At 44.6% G+C, this 21,064-nt stretch overlaps 1 protein-coding gene and 1 long non-coding RNA gene across 3 annotated transcripts; one reads left to right on the top strand and one right to left on the bottom strand.

Moving 5' to 3' along the window:
* Window positions 1-2,802: 2,802 nt before the first annotated feature.
* LOC308149467 lies at window positions 2,803-11,055 on the bottom strand. The gene is made up of 3 exons (XR_013937251.1): window positions 10,976-11,055; window positions 3,316-3,511; window positions 2,803-3,192 (listed from the first exon to the last, which is right to left on the bottom strand). It is a non-coding gene; the product is annotated as an uncharacterized lncRNA (long non-coding RNA).
* A 765-nt stretch (window positions 11,056-11,820) lies between these two features.
* On the top strand, window positions 11,821-20,682 carry LOC308151928 (TERF1-interacting nuclear factor 2-like). Of its 2 annotated transcripts, none has more exons than XM_080524824.1 (9): window positions 11,821-11,955; window positions 12,566-12,765; window positions 13,149-13,253; window positions 13,379-13,716; window positions 14,259-14,382; window positions 17,561-18,542; window positions 18,915-18,973; window positions 19,857-19,939; window positions 20,066-20,682. In XM_080524824.1, the coding sequence occupies exons 6-9, from the start codon at window positions 17,869-17,871 to the stop codon at window positions 20,183-20,185; spliced, it is 936 nt and encodes a 311-aa protein (XP_080380950.1). In that variant the 5' UTR covers window positions 11,821-11,955; window positions 12,566-12,765; window positions 13,149-13,253; window positions 13,379-13,716; window positions 14,259-14,382; window positions 17,561-17,868; the 3' UTR covers window positions 20,186-20,682. Both variants share the same exon structure in this region, with proteins under 2 accessions (XP_080380950.1, XP_080380951.1).
* The last annotated feature ends 382 nt before the right edge of the window (window positions 20,683-21,064 follow it).

The raw sequence follows: 21,064 nt of genomic DNA, 5'->3' as shown, positions 1-21,064 counted from the left end.
TCTCTACCAAATGTAGCTACTGTCCGTTTGCCGAATTCCGGTTCTGTAAATCAATGCGCGCGGGGTGTCCTCTGATAGGATAGCTACTGTTCTGTCCTCTGATAGGATAGCTACTGTTCTGGCGCGAAACATTAGCCTAACACTAGCCTAAGTTACCGACCTAGCCTATTCACGTACCTGTCTTTGTGGGACTTGGAGTGACGGATGAAATTCGACGTTGTGGTGGTCGTATCACAAATTTTTGCTCTGCAGACCTTACACACTGCTGATCTTTTCTTTCTACTATCATCCACAACATATATAACATATATAATAGTCTGTGAATCCAAATGTAACAGTTCTTGGTGTAGCTCCCAGCCGCTCTCTCTACCAAATGTAGCTACTGTCCGTTTGCCGAATTCCGGTTCTGTAAATCAATGCGCGCGGGGTGTCCTCTGATAGGATAGCTACTGTTCTGTCCTCTGATAGGATAGCTACTGTTCTGGCGCGAAACATTAGCCTAACACTAGCCTAAGTTACCTACCTAGCCTATTCACGTACCTGTCTTGGAGTGACGGATTAAATTCGACGTTGTGGTGGTCGTATCACTAATTTGGGCTCTGCAGACCTTACACACTGCTGTTCTTTTCTTTCTACTATCATCCACAACATATATAACATATATAATAGTCTGTGAATCCAAATGTAACAGTTATTGGTGTAGCTCCCAGCCGCTCTCTCTACCAAATGTAGCTACTGTCCGTTTGCCGAATTCCGGTTCTGTAAATCAATGCGCGCGGGGTGTCCTCTGATAGGATAGCTACTGTTCTGTCCTCTGATAGGATAGCTACTGTTCTGGCGCGAAACATTAGCCTAACACTAGCCTAAGTTACCTACCTAGCCTATTCACGTACCTGTCTTGGAGTGACGGATGAAATTCGACGTTGTGGTGGTCGTATCACTAATTTGTGCTCTGCAGACCTTACACACTGCTGTTCTTTTCTAAATCAATGCGCGAGTAAAATGCAAGGATTCAGATCTCTACTTCAGAGGCGCGAGAGCAGCACCCTTCTAACATTTCAACAACACAGGAGGCCAGTTATAGAAGTTCTAGCGGTTGGTTGGTGTCCTCTGATAGGATAGCTACTGTTCTGTCCTCTGATAGGATAGCTACTGTTCTGGCGCGAAACATTAGCCTAACACTAGCCTAAGTTACCTACCTAGCCTATTCACGTACCTGTCTTGGAGTGACGGATTAAATTCGACGTTGTGGTGGTCGTATCACTAATTTGGGCTCTGCAGACCTTACACACTGCTGTTCCTTTCTTTCTTTCTTGTGCGTTATGTCACACAGGAACGCAACAGACAGCCCCCACTCTTTATCATCCAACAAGGTTGTTCTCTGTCTGATGCCCTCCTAGCTACAGTAGAATCTCGTTCCAGGTCTTTTTTCTCAGGATACAACGTTGAAAAAGCCAGCAGTATGCAATCCTTCACCATTTCTCCATCAGTATATGGCTTCATCTTTTTCATCAGTTCATGTGTGATTTTGTAGGATGCCTCTGTCGCTCTTTCACTCGTATTAGTGTGGAATAAGTTTTTTTGAACAGTTCGGTTCTGTTTGAGTCTCGCCAGCTTTTCCGCCCTCAGCTCTCCACCTTTCGGAAAGTCGGTACTGAACTTGGGGTGTTTTGTGTCATGATGGCGCTGCAAATTGGACCTTTTAAATTGTGAAATGACGTTGTCACAAAGCAGGCAGATGCATTTCCCCGAACCGGTGGAGACGAAGAAAAACTAGAGTTCCCAGTCCTCTTTAAATGTTCGATATTCCTCTTCATATTTTCGTTTCCTATATTCCTTTGCCATTTTTGCATAGTGCTGTAAGCTAGTCTTCCCAGTGTGATGGAGCAATTATCTCGCGCACCTGCAATCAGAGCGCGAAACCTGAAATAATTTGTGATTGGTTGTTCAGAGGGATGCGGGGGGGGCGGCTTAATAGACTGATGTGTGACTTGTGAGTGATAATGAAATGTTGATGAATTCTGCTGACAATGTTTTTGTTTTTAGTTTTTAAAATATATTTTTTTTTTTGAAGTGGGACTTAAAAGAGCCGCAACTCGTCTTAAAGGAGCCGCATGCGGCTCGCGAGCCGCGGGTTGAGTATCGCTGGTCTAGGACATCACTGAAGGCCTAGGTGTGAAATGCACCGCCCGCCACTGCTGTAAGGTTATAGCTGAGGTCAAAGAGAGGCAACAGAGGAAGTCACAACAAAAGATGATGATGATGATGATGAAGTGATGATCCCTGGGACAGACTTGTCGTCGTCTCCCTAGAGGTCAAAGGTTACTAGCTCTGTAGGAAGTGTGAGATTATATATGGGATTGCTGATAAAGTTATTGCAAGTTCTGTTGTGGTTTTGCAGTGTTAACTTGTTTGTTTGTCGCACCCTCTGTTTATAGTTATCAATTCATTCAAGTATAATTATATACTCTAACTATAACAAACTTCAAATATCAACTCACTTTTGGATTTGTACTTTTGTCTAAACCTATTTCCGGTTTGTTATTTTGTTTTAATCTTCATTCACTTTATTGCCTTCAGACTTACATGTTCTTTCTCTTTTCTTTATGAATAACGTTTTTTCCTTGTTCTGCAACTATTGCTCCTCATTTATATTTTGTGAGCTGCATTGTCAACAGATGAACTACACAGATGAAATCATAAGAGAGTAGGAGATGAATGTAATAAAAAAATGCCATCTTTGTCCATCACACATTATATCATCACTGTGTTTAACATGGTACAATTGATAGAAAAAGAGGATTATATACATCAAACATATTTGTACAACCAACTTTTCTACATTTTACATTATACACCAGCAGCATAATGTGTTAAGCTTATCATACTCATTGTGTTACATACTATTACATAGTATTCAAAATATTACTCGAACAGAATCGTTGCCACGATTGGCACAAGTACATGTTGTGATCAGCTCCACATCTTATCTTCTATTCTCATTAGACCTGATGAGTGATTAGCCAATCACAGAGGGTTAGGGTTAGACACTCCCCTAATTCCAGTACTCCATAGAGCCTGCCGGCTGGGGCTGCCAGGACTCCGCCCCCTCGATGATCCGGCGAATCACAGAAGCAGCGCTGATCATAATATGACCAGCTGCTTGGAGGAGGGTGGAGGCAACACGGAGGGCTTCTCAGAGAGGAAGAACGTGAGTGAATCAGTTGAATATACAGGCAGTAACTAGTAAAACAAAAAGTTCAATTACTGCACCCCTTACACGCACAAAGTCACACCATATCACACTCTGTTCACCTGACGATTTTATTATTTTTTGGGCCCAAGGCATTTGAAGTCTGCACTGACTGAATACAGGCCCCTGAAGGTGGCCTTCACGCTCAGAGAACCAAAGAGGTCCTTGGGGTTCAGTGTACAGGTCAAAGGTCACACGTGCGATGTCTTTTCCTGTCCGGGGCTTGATCTGATCCAGGGGTTTGGAGTAAGCCTTTCCCTGAGGGTTGGGTTGAGAGAAACAAGGCTTTAGGCTTTTAGTTTTTAAAATATATATTTTAAAGGCTTTCTACCTCTACTAGACCACCACTAACCCTACTAGACCACCACTACCCCCACTAGACCAACACTATCCCTACTAGACCACCACTACCCCTACTAGACCACCACTACCCCTACTAGACCACCACTACCCCCACTAGACCAACACTACCCCTACTAGACCACCACTACCCCTACTAGACCAACACTACCCCTACTAGACCACCACTACCCCCACTAGACCAACACTACCCCTACTAGACCACCACTACCCCTACTAGACCAACACTACCCCTACTAGACCACCACTACCCCTACTAGACCAACACTACCCCTACTAGACCACCACTACCCCTACTAGACCACCACTACCCCCACTAGACCAACACTACCCCTACTAGACCACCACTACCCCTACTAGACCACCACTACCCCTACTAGAACCTTATATACTTTTATATCACATATCTCTGAAATACTGATTGATCATAATCAAATTGTTTTTCTCTCTCTCTGCAAATAACACCACTTTTCTCTTTCATGGCCTGTCGGCGCTGCCTGGAGCTTAGCTACCAGGTTGAGGAGATGAAGGGACGAATCTCGAATCTACACCAGATCAGACAAGGGGAGTCGTATCTTAGTTCATTTTATGACACATTACATAAAACAATAATTACAGACATAGAAAGCACACAAACCACAACATCAACATCAAAGCCTCCACCTGTAAGCCCAATCCCAGGTGAAACTCACACTGTCCCTACATCACCAGGGACTTGGACCACCGTCAGGAAGAGGAGTCGTACCAACGACTCCTCTGGCACCAACCCCCATGAGGCCCTCCTGCTGCGGAACAGCTTCGAGGCGCTGCAGAGCCACCAGTCCACACCGAAGCCTAAGAGAGCCAGGGCCTGCACCCCCACCCCCAGAGACCACACGCCTGGCCCCGCCCCTAGAGACCACACGCCTGGCCCCGCCCCCGCCCCTAGAGACCACACGCCTGGCCCCACCCCCGCCCCAGAGACCACACGCCTGGCCCCGCCCCAGAGACCACACGCCCTCCCTCTCTCTCTCCCCCTCTCCCACCCTGGGCCCCCTACAGGTCCATCACGCCGCCAGCAGAGGAGACTACAGTTCGTGTCTCCTCCCCCCCCCCGCACCCGCTCTTCTCCCCCCCCCCCCCTCTGTGCTTGTAATAGGCTCGTCCATGGTCCGCCATGTTGCAGTCCCGAAGGCCATAACCCACTGCATCCCAGGTGCCAAGGTGAGGGACGTCGCCGCGGTAGTCCCGATGCTGGTGGAGGATGCTCCCCCCCAGGTCACCTCCGTCATCGTCCACGTGGGTGCCAACGACATCGGACGGGAGAGGTCGGAGGAGCTGAAGGACGACTTCCGAGCCCTCATCGCCACCGTCAAGGGCACAGGTAAGACCTGCATCATCTCGGGCCCCTTCCCGAGTCCCAGGTATGGCGACACCAAATACAGTAGAATTCGAAGTCTTCACCTTTGGCTACAGGGATACTGCTGTCATACGCAAATCCCATTTATAGACAATTTCACCACGTTCTTTAACCGTAATGAGCTGTTTGCGAGAGATAGGTTTCACCCAAACAGGTATGGTGCCCGCCTGCTGTCGATGTCCATGGACCTCGCTGTCCAGCCCTGGACCTGGCCGGTGCCCTGTCAACGCTGATGTGGGATGAGTCCGATCCATTCCTCTAACACCAAACATGCCATCCAGACTATTGTCTCCCATCGGACTCCCTCCACCACAAATAAGGCAATACATGGCGCAAATTTGAGAAATGTATTACCCATTTCATTAAGTATGCCCTCGAGTCAGTCCCAGTGTCAAAATGACATCTCCATGGCAATTTTGAATATCAGGTCCCTATCAAACAAAAAAACATTTATCATAAATGAGCTCATTTGTGATAGAAAACTCGACTGTATGCTACTCACAGAAACCTGGCTAGATACAAATGGAGCAGCAGCCCTTATTGAGGCATCTCCCCCCAACTACAGTTTTTTCCAATCAATCAGAAATGGAAAAAAGGGGGGAGGAACAGCTACCATAGCTTCAAATAACCTAAACTGCAGGAGCATATCCTTTGATATATTCTCCTCCTTTGAATATCATGCCACAGTTATGGCATGCCAACCACCTATTCTTACGGTAACTGTATACAGGCCGCCGAAACCAGCCCCTACCTTCCTACCTGACTTCTCTGAGTTCCTATCCATTATCCATCCCAACTATGATAGGATTATTATCACTGGTGATTTTAACTTTCATGTTGATAATGAGGCTGACTTGAGGGCTAGGGAATTTATTGACCTCTTGGAATCTATGGATTTTGTCCAACATGTCAATGAACCCACTCACAATCATGGCCATACCCTTGATCTTGTGATTACAAAGGGTCTTGAGGTCTCAATATCAGGTATCAGCGACCTGGCCCTCTCTGACCATTTCTGTATTTCCTTTACCATTGTAACACGTAAAGCTGAAAGCAATGCTGAACGTGTTGTTAAAAAACGATATCTTACCCCTGCAGTGGCTGAACATTTCAAAGCTTTAATGAACAGTAATCACACAACTCCCACGTTATGTGAAAACGACTTAGTAATTACCTTTAACAATAAAGTAAAAATGGCCCTAGACTCCCTGGCACCTACCAAACTAAAAAAGGTTGGAGCCAAGAGGAGAGCACCATGGCGAAACAGTGAAATAAATCTCCTAAAGATTTTTAAAGAACATCTATCTGCCTTTAACTTGGCAATGCGAAATGCTAGAAAAAATCACTTCTCAAAGATAATATCTACAAACAAGAATAACCCCAGGGTCTTGTTCTCGACAATTGATTGCCTTGTAAATAGGGATGCACCGAAATGACAATTCTTGGCCGAGGCCGAATTTAAGGAAACACTTGGCCGAATACCGAATACCGAATGTGTATCGGCAGTTTTTAATTTTATCATTGCATAAACTAAATACATTTTGCTTTTTATTCATATGATATTCATGATTTGTCTCTACATAGGCTTCAGAAAGTATTTAGACCCCTTCACTTTTTTCACATTTTTGAATAGATTTGCCATCAATCCACACACAGTACCCCATAATCTAAGTAAAAACGTTTTTTAATGTTTGCAAATGTATTAAAATGTAAATACAGAAATACCTCATGTACATAAGTATTCAGACCCTTTGTCACTCTTAAAATTAGGTCAAATGCTAAATGTCTTCAACAAGTCATTCAACAAGTTGAATTGAGTCCACCTGAGTGTAAGGATAATAGTTCATGTTATTTCAGAATGAATATCTTTTGTTTTTATAGTCTCTGGTTTGCATAGAAACCACCGCATGATACAGCTGCATCAAGGACCCCAATTGAAATAAGCCAGTGGCTTTCTTGGGTTTTTATCCTGTTAGTTGACCTTGTATGTAATATGTACTTTCATGTACCTACTTCTGCAAATCTTCTAATAAAGTTTTCAATCAATCAATCAATGCATGTCATAAACTCGTGTAGAACAGCTCGGGAGTCTGAATATGTTTTCAACAAGGCAACAACTCTGCTTCTCACTCCAATTTTAAATTGAGCTACGACTGCTAAGCTAACTAGCTAGATGAGTGTAAGGTTGCGTTCGTAAAGTCGCTCTGAGAGCGCTGGAGCGCACACTGGGCCCGACGTCATAGATAAACCGAGTCATTTGATTGGACGAGAGGCATTCCACGAGTGCTGATCGGATTTCCTGAGTGAATTTACGAACGCAGACAGTTTTGAAAGCGCGTCGCCTCGCGCCGCGCGCCTGTTGAGAGTTATATTTAATTGTATTGCGTTATCAAAACACGCACACTATTCGGTGGTAAACATTCGGTGTTTTCACACATTCGGCCGAATACCGAATGTGCTTTATTTTGCGATATTCGGCCGAATACATTCGGTGGCCGAATGTTCGGTGCATCCCTACTTGTAAACCCTGCTCCTAGAACTCTAGACGGCGCAGCCTCTGTCACCAAATGCGAGGAATTTGCCGCCCACTTCAGGGATAAGATAACAAATATTAGAATGTGTATTACTCAGGAAAGACTAGGTTTGTGTAGCACCACAGATCCGCCACCACAGAACATGACTATGAGCATGTTCACCATGATTAGGACGGAAACATTAGGTAAAATTGTGTCACAGCTTAAACCATCTACGTGTCCTCTTGACCCTATTCCTACCACCTTTTTTAAGGACATTTTTGAATCTGTGTCTGATGACATACTAGGCATTGTAAATCACTCCCTACTTAAAGGGATATTTCCAGCGGCGCTTAAAACTGCCCTGGTTAGACCCACCCTGAAGAAAAGTAACCTAGATCCTTCTGATCCAAAAAACTGTAGACCAATATCCAATCTCACTTTTCTAAGCAACATTTTAGAAAAGGCAGCGTATAGACAGCTTCATGAATTCTTCGTCCTAAATAATAGGTATGACCCACTTCAGTCAGGTTTCCGATCATACCACAGCACAGAAACCGCTTTGCTTAAGGTAACTAATGACCTTAGGATAAATGCAGACTCGAAAAAACTCTCGATTCTTGTACTCTTAGACTTAAGTGCAGCCTTTGATACGGTAGACCACTCCATACTTATTGAGAGACTTGAAAACTGGGTTGGCCTCTCAGGTCCGGTCTTAAACTGGTTCAGGACTTACCTGGCTGACCGAGACTACTTTGTAGCCCTTGGTGACCATAAGTCAAAAAATTATAGCACAACCTGTGGAGTTCCCCAGGGGTCCATTTTAGGACCGTTGCTTTTTAGCCTATACATGCTACCCCTCAGTTCTGTTATCAAGAAGCATAGCGTTAACTACCACAGCTATGCTGACGACACTCAGCTTTATATCTCAGTAACTCCCAACGACTACAAGATGATCGACCACCTGATAGACTGTATTGCCGATATTAATATTTGGATGACACAAAACTTTCTCCAACTCAATCAAGAAAAAACAGAGGTATTGATCATTGGCGAGAAAACTGGGAGAGAGAAATTATCTGCACACTTGAAAACACTAGCTCTTAACACTAAGTGTCAGGCCAGGAATCTTGGTGTCATAATTGACCCAGATCTAAATGTTGAAACTCATATTAATAACACTATTAAAACATCCTTCTACCATCTAAGAAACATCACTAAGGTACAATCATTTCTCTCCCAGGCAGACACTGAAAAATTAATGCATGCGTTTGTTACTAGTAGGCTAGATTACTGTAATGCTCTCCTGACAGGTCTCCCCAAAAAAATGATAAATAGACTACAAATGGTTCAAAATGCTGCTGCTCGTGTCCTTACTAGGACCAAACGGAGAGCGCACATCACACCTGTCTTGAGATCACTACACTGGCTCCCTGTCAGTCATAGAATAGACTTTAAGATCCTTTTACTAGTTTATAAATCACTTCACTGTGATGCACCCAATTACATGGTGGACATGCTCATAAGATACACACCAGCTAGACCCCTACGGTCTAGTGGCACGGAACTTTTAATAGTGCCAGAGGCTAGGACAAAGAGATTTGGAGGATCAGCTTTTAGCATATATGCTCCTAGATTGTGGAACACCCTACCTGAGGGCCTGAGGTTGTCTAAAACTCAGGACATTTTTAAGCGTGACCTCAAAACCTACTTATTCAATGTCGCCTTTTGATACTAAGGGAGACATTGGACATTATAGAACTAGGATCACTAGGCCATTACACCATACTCGTGTTTTGAGATTTGTGTTGACAGGAAAATGGACCCGGGTGCTGATGAGGCACTGTCAGCTCCAAATAGCACCTAGAGCAATACTGGAACCGGTACAAGGGTGTACCAGGACCACCATCAGGTTGTATTGCTGTCATCTTTATTGTCTCTATTGTGTTGTTGCATCATAACTGTGCTTAAGTTTCTCTTTTGGCAGGACCTGTGACCATACTGGATGCAGAACGATGCAAATACAACACTAAATTTATGGACAGTGTGTACGCCGATAATATGCAAGGAATTTTTCCTGGATACATGGTGTACAGGTTTTTGCCCTTGCTTGCTTGCTTTGTGCCGGTGGTCCTTGGCCTCCCCTGGGGGACCGCTGGGTACTGGTAAGCAAACTGGCTAGTAGTCGCTCTATTGGTAGAGGGCTGCAAGGGAATTTTTCCTGGCTACATAGTATACAGGTTTTTTACTTTTGCCTGCTCGCGGCTCTGTCAGTATTGATTGATTGATTGACTGATTGACTGAACATTTTCATTGTGTGAAGCGCATTGAGTTGCATCTTGTAAGAAATGCGCTATACAAATAAAATTTGATTTGATTTGATTTGATTTAGTTTAGGTAAGGCAGAGAATTCCATGTCGAGATCCTTATGGATCACACACACTTCTTTCTTTCTTTTTCTTTATTTATCCAGGGAAAACTGAGACCAAGGTGTCTTTTTCTCCCTGTCTACACTATTAGTATGATTACAAAACAACATTAAATATATATTAAATATACAACACAATAAAATACAAAATATACATGCTAATTAATCAAAACAAGGGCATGGTTCTATGAGCTGATCCCTAACCAAGGACTTAAGATGATTGCGCATCAGAGCTCTTGCAATGGAATTGTAAGTTTAGCCAGTAGGCTAAAACACAGGGGTAGAATTTATGGAACTATACATTTCCTTAGCCTAACACATTGACATTGGCGTAGTAAGACAGCTAGACACTTTACCGCAGACTGACAAAGCTATCTTGGACTGCACTTATATAGCGCATTTATCCAAAGTGCTTTACAACAGCCTCTCATTCACCCATACATTCACACACCAATGGCGGCAAGCGCCGGCCCGCTCACTGGGAGCAATTTGGGGTTCAGTGTCTTGCCCAGGACACTTCGACATGTGGCCAGCCGGGGTTCGAACCGCCGATCTGCCAACCTTGTGACCATTAGACGGCGGCTCTACCTCCTGCACCACAGCCGCCCCTATCTAAATGACTCACTAATTATAGAACAAAAACAAGCCCTCATATACAGTAGATGGTCCTTATCGTTATCTAGATATGATGCTTCAGTAAGTTGACGTTTTTTAATGTTGTGTAATATCTACTGCGATGTGTGGTGCAATACAGGTATAAGAGGGGATGGTTAGATAGATAGATAGATTGAAAGACAAAACAGTAAAGAAGAATAAATTATGTTGACATGTAGATAGCTGTATATACTGTATTTCACCCAAGGTTACACTTATTGTTTGATTGTTTGACTGTTGGTAGTATAATGTAGCCTACATTGTATTTTTGTTAATCTATTTTTATTTTTATACAGTTATAACACATTTATCCAATCATCAAAACATATTTGGTCAGATTACAGAATCCACATAGCAGTTCTACTTACTTTAACAATGAAGATGTTGTCTCCATTTTTCATTTTCTTTCCTTCTCTCTCCTATTGTCCTCTTGTTTTCTTCTCTGTCTGTAAATGTGCTCTCAATGCCCGCTTGTGTTTGACCCAGCAATTTCATTTGAATGGACTTTACCCTGTCCCAAGTGATGATTCAGATCAGATACAGAAGCATTATGGGCAAAGTCTAGTGTGTGTGTGTGTGTGGGGGGGGGGGGGGGGGGGGGTGCGCGCGCGTGTGTCAGAATCAACATCAGAATTGCTTTTATTACCTCAATGTACGGATACAAAGATTACAATTTGTGGGTTCAGGTTCATTAGACATTGGCATTGAAGCATAAACAACAAAATCAAAGAGAATAAAAGAATAAGAAGGATATAAACAACAGTAAACAATCAACAATAGCTGTATATACAGTAGGTGATAGCAGCAGAATGCAAATCAGCATATCAACATATCAGCCTGATTGCTCGTGTGTGTGTGTGTGTGTGTGTGTGTGTGTGTGTGTGTGTGTGTGTGTGTGTGTGCGCGTGCGTGTACGCCTGGCCTGAATAACTTCAATACCAAAATGTAACTTCATATTGGTTGACACGACCAGGGCAACTTCTCTTCTTTTCCAGTTTTCATTTTAGTTAAAATTTTATAGTCACATCGTCACATATTTCTACGTACGTCACATCCGGCTACAGCAAGCTTCTCGCGCTCAGTTTACTGTCGTCGTGGAGAAGGCGGGAGGATCCATTTTCAATTTATCGATTTTATAACATAACCGTTAACATAAGGCGTAACATACATTTTTTTGTTTGTGCAGCTAACTTATGTAGCTGTTGTCGTAGCCTCAACTTTAACTTTAGCCAGTTTTAAAAGCGAATAATACACTTTGTTAGAGCTTGTCGCTAGTTAGAAGGTTTGTTTTGATTCGCAAACGAGACTGACTGGGTGACAATGGCAACAAACAAGTCACCGGAAAAGGGTAATGTTACTTGCAAACGACATGTCTTGTTTGTTATGGTTTAGTGTGTTGTTTATTCAACCATAATAGATAGATAACGTTACTGTCGACTAATAATATTGGCTACAATTTACTTCTGACATTTTTACAGCCCCCCATATAATGCTGGGTTCGTCGTCCATTTGACTGGCTTGTGAATAATATTAAATCAGCTAATATTAATTCTGCATGTCTTGCTTAATTTCGCTCAGGGCCAGCCCCCTTCCCTTGTGTCTCAACAATAACTTGACAAACTTCCAAATAGTCTTAGAAATAGTGCTTTCTAATTAAGAAAATGTAAACAAGAGAATTATGGTACTTTCAAGATGATTGTCAAGTCATCCGTGGCTAATACATACATGCAATGCATAATCAATGTACAGCATATTCTGTCTATCACTAGTCATTGTTTTAGTTTTTGCTTTGTTTGTTTTCTGTTTTGTCTGTCCGTTTTCATCCCCTTGTACAGCGTCCTTGGGTTTGTGAAAGGCGCTATATAAATTAAAGTTATTATTATTATTATTCTCTTTTGATGTTGTGAAGAGTCTGTCATTATGCTCAGCCATCCACCTCTTGGTCTCCTGCCCCTCAGACACGTCCCTCCCCTCCTCCCTGCGCCTCCTCGCCCCCCCATTACGGATGGTCTCTGCGGCCATGTGGAAGGTGATGAAGCAGCGGGATGTGATGAATTATGGGATGCTGGAGGAGTTTGTTACGTCGTCCTGTGAGACTGTCCCAGGCTTGCTCAACTTCAGACATCAGGCTAAGCTTTCTCTGGGACTAAGAGCACGGGTGAGACTTAAGGTCATAGAGCAAAAAGGTAGCAGATAGAAGATAGGTAATCATTTTACTTTTAGTAAAAGTTCGTGAATGTATTATTTGTATTAAAAAACAAAGATGAACCGGAAATTGTGTTGTATGATAGTGGTCTAGTCTATTGTAAACGGTTACAGCTCGAAGTGGCGGTGAGGTCTGGAAAAATATTGACATGGTCTTTAAAAAGTCTTAGAAAGGTATTGAAATTAACCTCAATATTCCCTGAATGTAAAAGATATGGGGAGATGGAGAGGAAGAAAACTGCATGATCTGGCCTTTGCTTTGAATGTGTTCTGTGGATATTCTTGTGTGTGTCTTATCACTGTACAGTCCCTCATCACGCCTCTTGTTGTTTGTAGCTGATCTTGGAGCAGTGCCGTGGCCAGGACCCCCCTGACCCAAAGGTGATCCTCCCTCAGCTGGAGAGGATACGTGCCCCCACCTCTTCCTCATCGCAAAAACAGGTGAGTTGAATGCTGCTGCTGCTCTTCAAGTCGGCAACTCTCTTTACCTCAGCTCATTTGCAAATACAGTTGTATTCATATGTGTGCTGCTGTTGTGTGTATTTTTGTCTTGGTATGTGTGTCAGAAGAGGGAGGTGAAAATTGAGAGGTCAGTCGTCAACTTCTGTGACTTGGTACAAATTCTCCTGAGAGACCCTACTGGGAGAGCACTTTTCTACAAGGTCAGACCTCCTCCTCCTCCTCTCAAACACCATCAATGAACAGATCTTATCGGAAAAACCTAGTCCATAACACACACACACACACACCCACACTCTCTCTCGTCTTCCTCCTCCTCCTCCTCTTCCTCTAGGATGAGTTTCCTGTAGAATATGGACCTCAGTTTGACCAGGCCCTGGAGAAACTGCTGTGGGAGTTTCTGATCAGACTGGACCAGCTTCTCCCAGTCCCAAACCTTGCTCAGGTACAGATACAGGGTATCCGCGGTGTCTTGAAAAGTATTACAAGTTGATGAATCCATTTTGGGAAAATTTCAAAACCCTTAATAAGTATTAAAAAGTCTTATCACGATTTTATGAGGTCTTGAATTTTGTAGGTATTAAAAACAAAGATGAAATTGTGTTGTATGATAGTGGTCTAGTCTATTGCAAACTAAAAGAAAGGTATTGAAATTAGAATACTAGAAAGGTATTGAAATTAACCCCAAGATTCCGTATACCCTGAGTAGGTAACATAGACACGGCTGTTCTAGTGTCAACTGTCACTTAGACCCAACTGTCACTTAGATCCAACTGTCACTTTCAAATTAACCTCAAGATTCCTGTATCTACCCTGCTATACCAGTTTCCCTCTGTTGGTAGGCTAAATTGATACAGAGCGCTTTGCTTTCCTCTCCTCTCATGTTTAATGCCACGTGTTTACTGCTTCTCCCTCTACTGTTCTTGAGTTGTTCGTTGACACTGAACAAGTTTCACTTTTTGTAATTCCTCCTTTGTATGACCTCAGACTGTGTCCTGGCTCAGTACTGCCCCCGCTGTCTTGGAGGAATGTGCACGGGCTGCCTCTCAACCCCAGCTCTTGAAGACTCTCCTTCTGCACCAGACTTGTCTAGGGCACTTGGAACCAGCAGGTGGGTCCACATAGCAAGCTGCTTTTCTCAGGGGATGTTTTCTATCTCAGGCCTACAGCAAGTGTCAGATCAGGACTTGGGCCCAATCCCATTTTGTTATCTTTACTCCTACCCCTCATTTTCAAGTGCCCCTTGTTTTCGACTTGCCTCTCTCTGAACAGAGTTAGCTTATGAAATGTTACCCCCTATGAGATGGGGCAACCCTTACTGATACGTCATCAGTATGAATGAATGAATGGTCTTTATTGTCATTGCTATAGTACAGGTACCAAACAACGAAATTAGGAGGGGTGGCTCCCCTGGTGTTAGGAAAGAAGAAAAAAAACAAAAAAAAACACAAGAAGGGAAGGAGCTGGTTTACATAAATAGAGGCTATGTACACTATCCACTATACTATACTGTACAGATAGACGACTAGGGTTGATCATATTGCACATAGTGTTATTGCACATTCATTTAAAGTGTCGCAGTTTGCAGGCTTGAAATGTACATATTTGTGCCTCAGCACTACACCTGATTTTTTCAGTCCAGCAGCTGCCATCAATCCGTCCAGACTGTCCAGGGCCCAGAACCTAGGTCTTTGCTGTGTTCAGGGCCTGGATGGCCCTGGGGTAGAAGCTGTTCTTCAGTCTGTTTGTCCTTACGGCCATGGTCCTGTACCGTCTTTTCGAGGGCAGCCGGGTAAAGTGTTCGTACCCAGGGTGGGTTGGGTCTCTGGAGATCTTGGAGGCCTTCCTGAGACAGCGTGTGTTGTACAGCTCTTCCAGAGAGGGGAGGGGGGCGCCGGTGATCTTCTGGGCTGTTCTCACGACTCTCTGTAGCGCATTTCTCTCCGCGGTTGTGCAGCTGGAGAACCAGTTGCAGATGCCGTAGGTGAGGATGCTCTCCACTGCGCCGCGGTAGAAGGTCACCAGTATCTCCTGCTTGCTGTGTTCCTTCCTGAGGACTCTCAGGATGTAGAGCCGCTGTTGTGCCTTCTTGATGGTGGCTGTTGTGTTGTCCTTCCAGGACAGGTCATCCTGCATGTGCACCCCCAGGAATCTGAGGGTTGAGACTGTCTCCACGCTCTCTCCGTCGATGAGCAGGGGCTGGATCTCTGACTTTTTCCTCCTGAAGTCCACGATGATTTCCTGGGTCTTTGACTTGTTCAGCAGCAGGTTGTTAACCTTGCACAGCTTGCTCAGTTGCTCTACCTCATCCCTGTACGCCGCCTCGTCCCCCCCCGAGATGCAGCCCACCACGGTGGTGTCGTCTGCAAACTTTACGATGGAGTTGCTGGGGTGGACGGGGGTGAAGTCGTAGGTGTAGAGGTTGTAGAGGATGGGGCTTAGCACGCAGCCCTGGGGGGACCCAGTGCTGAGTCTGAGGGCTGTGGAGGTGTGGGGGCCCACCCGCACCCTCTGGGGGCGGTCGGTCAGGAAGTCCTTGATCCATGCACATATGGAGTGTGATAGTCCCAGGTCTAGTAGTTTGGTCACTAGCCTGTCTGGAAGGATGGTGTTGAAGGCAGAGCTGAAGTCCACAAAGAGCAGTCTCGCGTAGCTGTTTCCCCTCTCCAGGTGGGATAGAGTGGCGTGGAGAGTCGTCGCGATGGCGTCCTCTGTGGACCTGTGGGCTCTGTAGGCGAACTGGTATGGTTGGGCGGGAGGCGTGTGAGTATGTGGGCCCGGACTAGTTTCTCGAAGCACTTCATGATGATTGGTGTGAGTGCCACCGGGCGGTAGTCGTTTAGGCAGCTCACCGTGCTTTTCTTCGGGACTGGGATGATAGTTGAGGTTTTCAGGCAGGGTGGGATGGTGGCCTGGGACAGGGACTGGTTGAAGATGTTGGTGAAAACCCCGGCCAGCTGGTCGGCGCAGTCCCTCAGCACCCGTCCCAGGACGCCATCCGGCCCCGAGGCTTTCCTGGGGTCCACCGCCTTCAGCACGCGTCTCACTTCATGCTCTGTGAGGGTGAGGCTGCTGAGAGCTGGAGAGAGTGGTGTTTGTGTTGTGGTTACCTCCGTTAGCCCCTCGTCGAACCGGGCGTAGAAGGAGTTCAGCTTTTCCGCCAGCAGGGGGTTGTCCTCTGCGGCTGTGAGCCTGTTGGCTCTGAAGTTTGTCATGTGCTGAACCCCCTGCCACATCCGCCTGGAGTCGTTGCTCAGGAAGCATTCCTCAATCTTCTCTCTGTGGTCTGCCTTGGCCTCTTTGATGCCGCGCTTTAGGTTAGCCCTGGTGGTGCTGTACAGCGGTGTGCCCTTCCCTGCGAAGAAGGCGTTGTCCCTCTCGTTGATCAGTTTTTGGACCTTCCCAGTCATCCATGGCTTCGTGTTGGGGTAGACCCGGACCCGTTTGTCCACGGTGACTGAGTTGGTGCAGTTCACTATGTGGTTCAGAACCGACGACGTGAACTGTTCCAGGTCCTCATGCTCATATTCCTGCCATGAGGTGTCATTTAGGCAGATCTGCAGTGGAGCGGACCCTTCTGGCCAGGTTCTGACAGTCTTAGTGGTGATGGGAGCACTTTTCCTCATGGTAGTGTATGCTGGGATCAGTAGTGTCAGAGGAAAGCATGGACGCTCGCGATTCGTTCACAACATATAAGTTTCATCATATAAGTATCAATCGATCAAATAAGTCATCAAATAAAAAAGAACAATACTTCTACATGACAGAATAGCAGTGCTCTGTAGGCAAGCAGCTCGTGTACCTACCCTGCCAGTCTGCACTGATATTAGAGGAGCAGTAATAGCGATTTTAAAAAAAATACTTTTTGTTATAAAGAAAATGTCTATAATATTGAAATGACATTAAACTAAGATATTAAACTAAGATAATAAGATGGTTATCATAATTTTTCTAATCTTTATTAACAAGTAATTACATTTGTGAGTGTGTCTTACGCATTGCCTAGAGCGAAATCTGATTTCTGTAGATGATTCGCAATGCATCCTGGGAGGTAGGGCCGTGGCTGGTCATGAAAAATCTCCAAACGGAGCCATGGAATGCCCTCCCCCTTCCCCATAGCCCTCCATGAAAACAAGAATTGGGACACCCCTACCCTAAACGTGAACGCGTAAAATCGGAGCCGTAGGGGTGAATTGGGATCGGAACCTTGGTGTGATGAATCTGAAACCTATTTTCTTTCTCATATTTGCTGTTTCAATTCTCTCACCCTCTTTTTCTGTTCCTTTCAGCTGCCCTTCCCCCATGTACGGGCGACTCCATCGGACAAATCCTCTCTTCCGTGTCTCTTCCGCCCTCTGGAAGAGTGCGGCAGAATGATCCGGAAGGATCTGAACCCACCTCAGTTGAAGCCCTGAGCCCTGAGACCAATCACACACAGGTGGAAAACAAGTCATTGCCCATCACACCTGCGACGGGACTGATATCGAGTAAAGACCTACTACCACTCACAGCCTCAGCTAGTGAGAGAACAGGATGTTGTCGGCAAGATGTTATTACTCCATCCACCTCAACAGAAGTAGAGCAAGAATCGAATTCGATGTCGACGGAGAGGTTGGAATGCACCAGGATCAAAGAGAGGTCAAGGGATGACGGAGTGAGAGAGGAAGAAGAGGATGAGGAAGTACAGACGGAGAGAAATATGCAGACGAGAAGTCACGGATTGAGATGTGAACTAGGGGGGCGACAACCTATGATAAAGGAACCTGAGGAGGAGGAGGTGAAGGTGAGAGTCATTCGGAAAGGGAGGAGGAGTGTGAGAGACAGAGTGAGTAGTGTGCTATGGAAGCAGAGCCGTGGAGAGGGGAACGGAGAGGAAAGTAAAGAGGAAATGGAGAGTGGGAGGAGAGATGGAGAGACTGAGAGAGACCATATCGTATCGGACTGTATGACGACAGTATCAGGACCTCAACCAGACCTCAAGCTCCCTGAAGACCCAGGCTTGGTGTCCTCCTTGGTGTCCTCTTGTCTGCTCAGACGACCCAGAGTGCTGGTCTCCAGGCTGGCTTCTGCAGACATCATTTCGTCTCCCACGATGTCATATACTCGTTCCCGTGGCAACAGGAAACAATCAACGGGGTCGCCACGGGGACAGGGCAAGAGGCCAAAGTTGTCCGGGAGAGGTGAACCTGTAGTGGCCCGGCAGAGGACGTTGAGCAGCAGCCCTACGGCCGTGGAGATGGAGGCGGAGCTGCCTGGCTCGGCTGACAAAGAGTAAGAGAAAGTACTGATTATAACAACCTAAAATATGTTTTACCGTTAGGTATTTTTCTGAATTAGACTCTGTCCAAAGAGTTTGAGTCCTAAACACTTTTAGTAAAAGTTTCTAACTAAAATTCATTAGTTTTATTAAAAAACAAAGATGAACCGGAAATTCTGTTGTATGATAGTGGTCTAGTCTATTGCAAACTAAAACTGTTAAGTTAAAGGTGTCACTGATGTCAACGGTTACAGCTCGAAGTGGCGGTGAGGTCTGGAATAATATTGACAAAGTCTTAGAAAGGTATTGAAATTAACCTCAAGATTCCTGTATATACCCTGTAGACGTTCCAGGTTTCATCTGTTAAATATCCTGCTGCTTTACAGGAATTGTGCCGTGTCCTCAGTGGCAAGCTGCTCCCCCTCCCTCCAAAGAAGAAGTGCAGGTGATTTCCCTAAAAACTAACCCTAACCAGGGTTCGACAGTAACGCCGTTTTACTTGCACGGACCAAGTAAAACATTCGCCGGGTTGTTTGCGAGTGAGTGAAGATATTATAAAAGCGTACGGGTGATCGACAGGCGCGTACGCTTTGATAATATCTTCACTCCACGATCATCTAGTCTAGTCTCGCGCCTGCGCCGTCTGTTGTTCTTCCTGCACACAGGTAAACATATCCAGGATCTAGCAGCGTCGTCGGGCTCGCGCAAACAACCCCAGCGAATGTTTTACTTGGTCCGGGCAAGTAAAACGGCGTTACTGTCGAACCCTGCTAACACTAAACCAACTAACCAGTCCACAGGCATCTCCACTTGTGTATAGTCTCGGGGTTCTAGAATGTCTAAAAGGTTCTGCACCTGGTCTGGATGTGTATTAACCTTGAGTCAGAGTATGCAGGCGTTGTTGCGTGTACACAGCCCTGGGGAGAAACGGAAAAAGCAGTTTACCCCAGGAACAGCTCGAGGGGGTGGCAGGTAGCCTAGAGCAGTGTTTCTCAACCCTCTCCTCGGGGCGCCCTAGCCGCACCACATATTTGATCTGTTCCACCAAGCAATTATGGTTTGTACTTGATTAGTTGAATCAGGTGTGCTGGTGGTGGAACAGATCAAATGGATTTTCCTTTAGCAACATTGATGGAATACTCCCCTGTGGCTGTGTCTGTCCTCACAGAATCCTAGCGCATCACACTGATGTCATTTTGTCGTCGCCACTGCCACCATCCCCCACCCACTCACACATGCCTCCTAAAGGTTTGTGAAAGCAGCCATGTTTACCTAGACTTGTTTTGCAGTGTTATTCAAAGGCTGTATTTATCCCTTGTGTCTTTTAGAATCATCCTTGACCTCTCCGATAGCTGGCGAGGACATCATTGGCGATTCAGAGGATGAAGCAACAAAGAATTTCAAAGCCAGGGTAAGTTATTATACTCTGTTGACTCCTGTCTAAAAACAAGTGTCAAACTCTGTTGGTGTTTGTGAAGCGTTACTCTGGTGAACTTTCCTCTACTGCTGTTTTTAATGGACTCTCTGTCTCCCCCAGCTGTTCGTGAAGCGATACTTCAGGACCAAACATGACACCTATGTACCCACGCTACGGGAGTTCTGGAAGCCGGGACATGTCAGACGGAACTTGCTTTCTCCCGGCAACGGACACAGATGAACTGAAGTTTTGTTTAGGAAGCAAAGGCAGGGTTGTAATAAAGATCACGATGATACAACTTTTAACCTGAATGGCATGAACCGAACCAAAACCAAGACATTTTATTTTGAAGTCAGTGAGAAATGGTTACCAGAACCGAATCATAGTTACTTGGAAAGCAAAGCTGACAACTTAGGGAAAGCAATCTGCACAATTATGATGAGTGATTAATAGGTGTTTTTCAAATGTACTTTTTAAAGTCTGCACATTTTTTGAGGACTTGGTTTTTAACAATGTTGTCATTTCAATGTGTCCTTTTCTTAATCATGGTATTTCTAATATATATACAGTACAGGCCAAAAGTTTGGACACCTTCTCATTCAATGTGTTTCCTTTATTTTCATGACTATTTACATTGTAGATTCTCACTGAAGGCATCAAAACGATGAATGAACACATGTGGAATGATGTACTTAACAAAAAAGTGTGAAATAACTCTAAATATGTCTTATATTTTAGATTCCTCAAAGTATCCACCCTTTGCGTTTTTGTTGTTAATAAAATCATTGTTTGTTGTTGTTAATAAAATATATAATAATAATATTATATATACACTGCGTTCCAAATTATTATGCAAATGATATTTTTCTCAGATTTTCCTAAATAGTCGATGCAAATGACAATCAGTATAATTTTCAAGTCATCAACCGTTAGAGTATAATTCAAATTGTATTGAACAAACCTCCCAATGATGACAGTATTTTTTTACAAAAATAAAAAACTCAAAATGCACTGTTCCAAATTATTATGCACAACAGAGTTTCAAAACATTTTATAGGTTGTAAAGAACTAAAAATGGTAATTTGATGAATTTAGGGTTAGGAGGTCATATTTACTGAA

This window comes from Nansenia antarctica (genome assembly GCF_963989245.1).
Source record: "Nansenia antarctica genome assembly, chromosome: 2".
Taxonomy (NCBI): domain Eukaryota; kingdom Metazoa; phylum Chordata; class Actinopteri; order Argentiniformes; family Microstomatidae; genus Nansenia; species Nansenia antarctica.
Note: the sequence above shows the minus strand (reverse complement) of the source record. Positions and strands in the feature narration are given on the sequence as shown.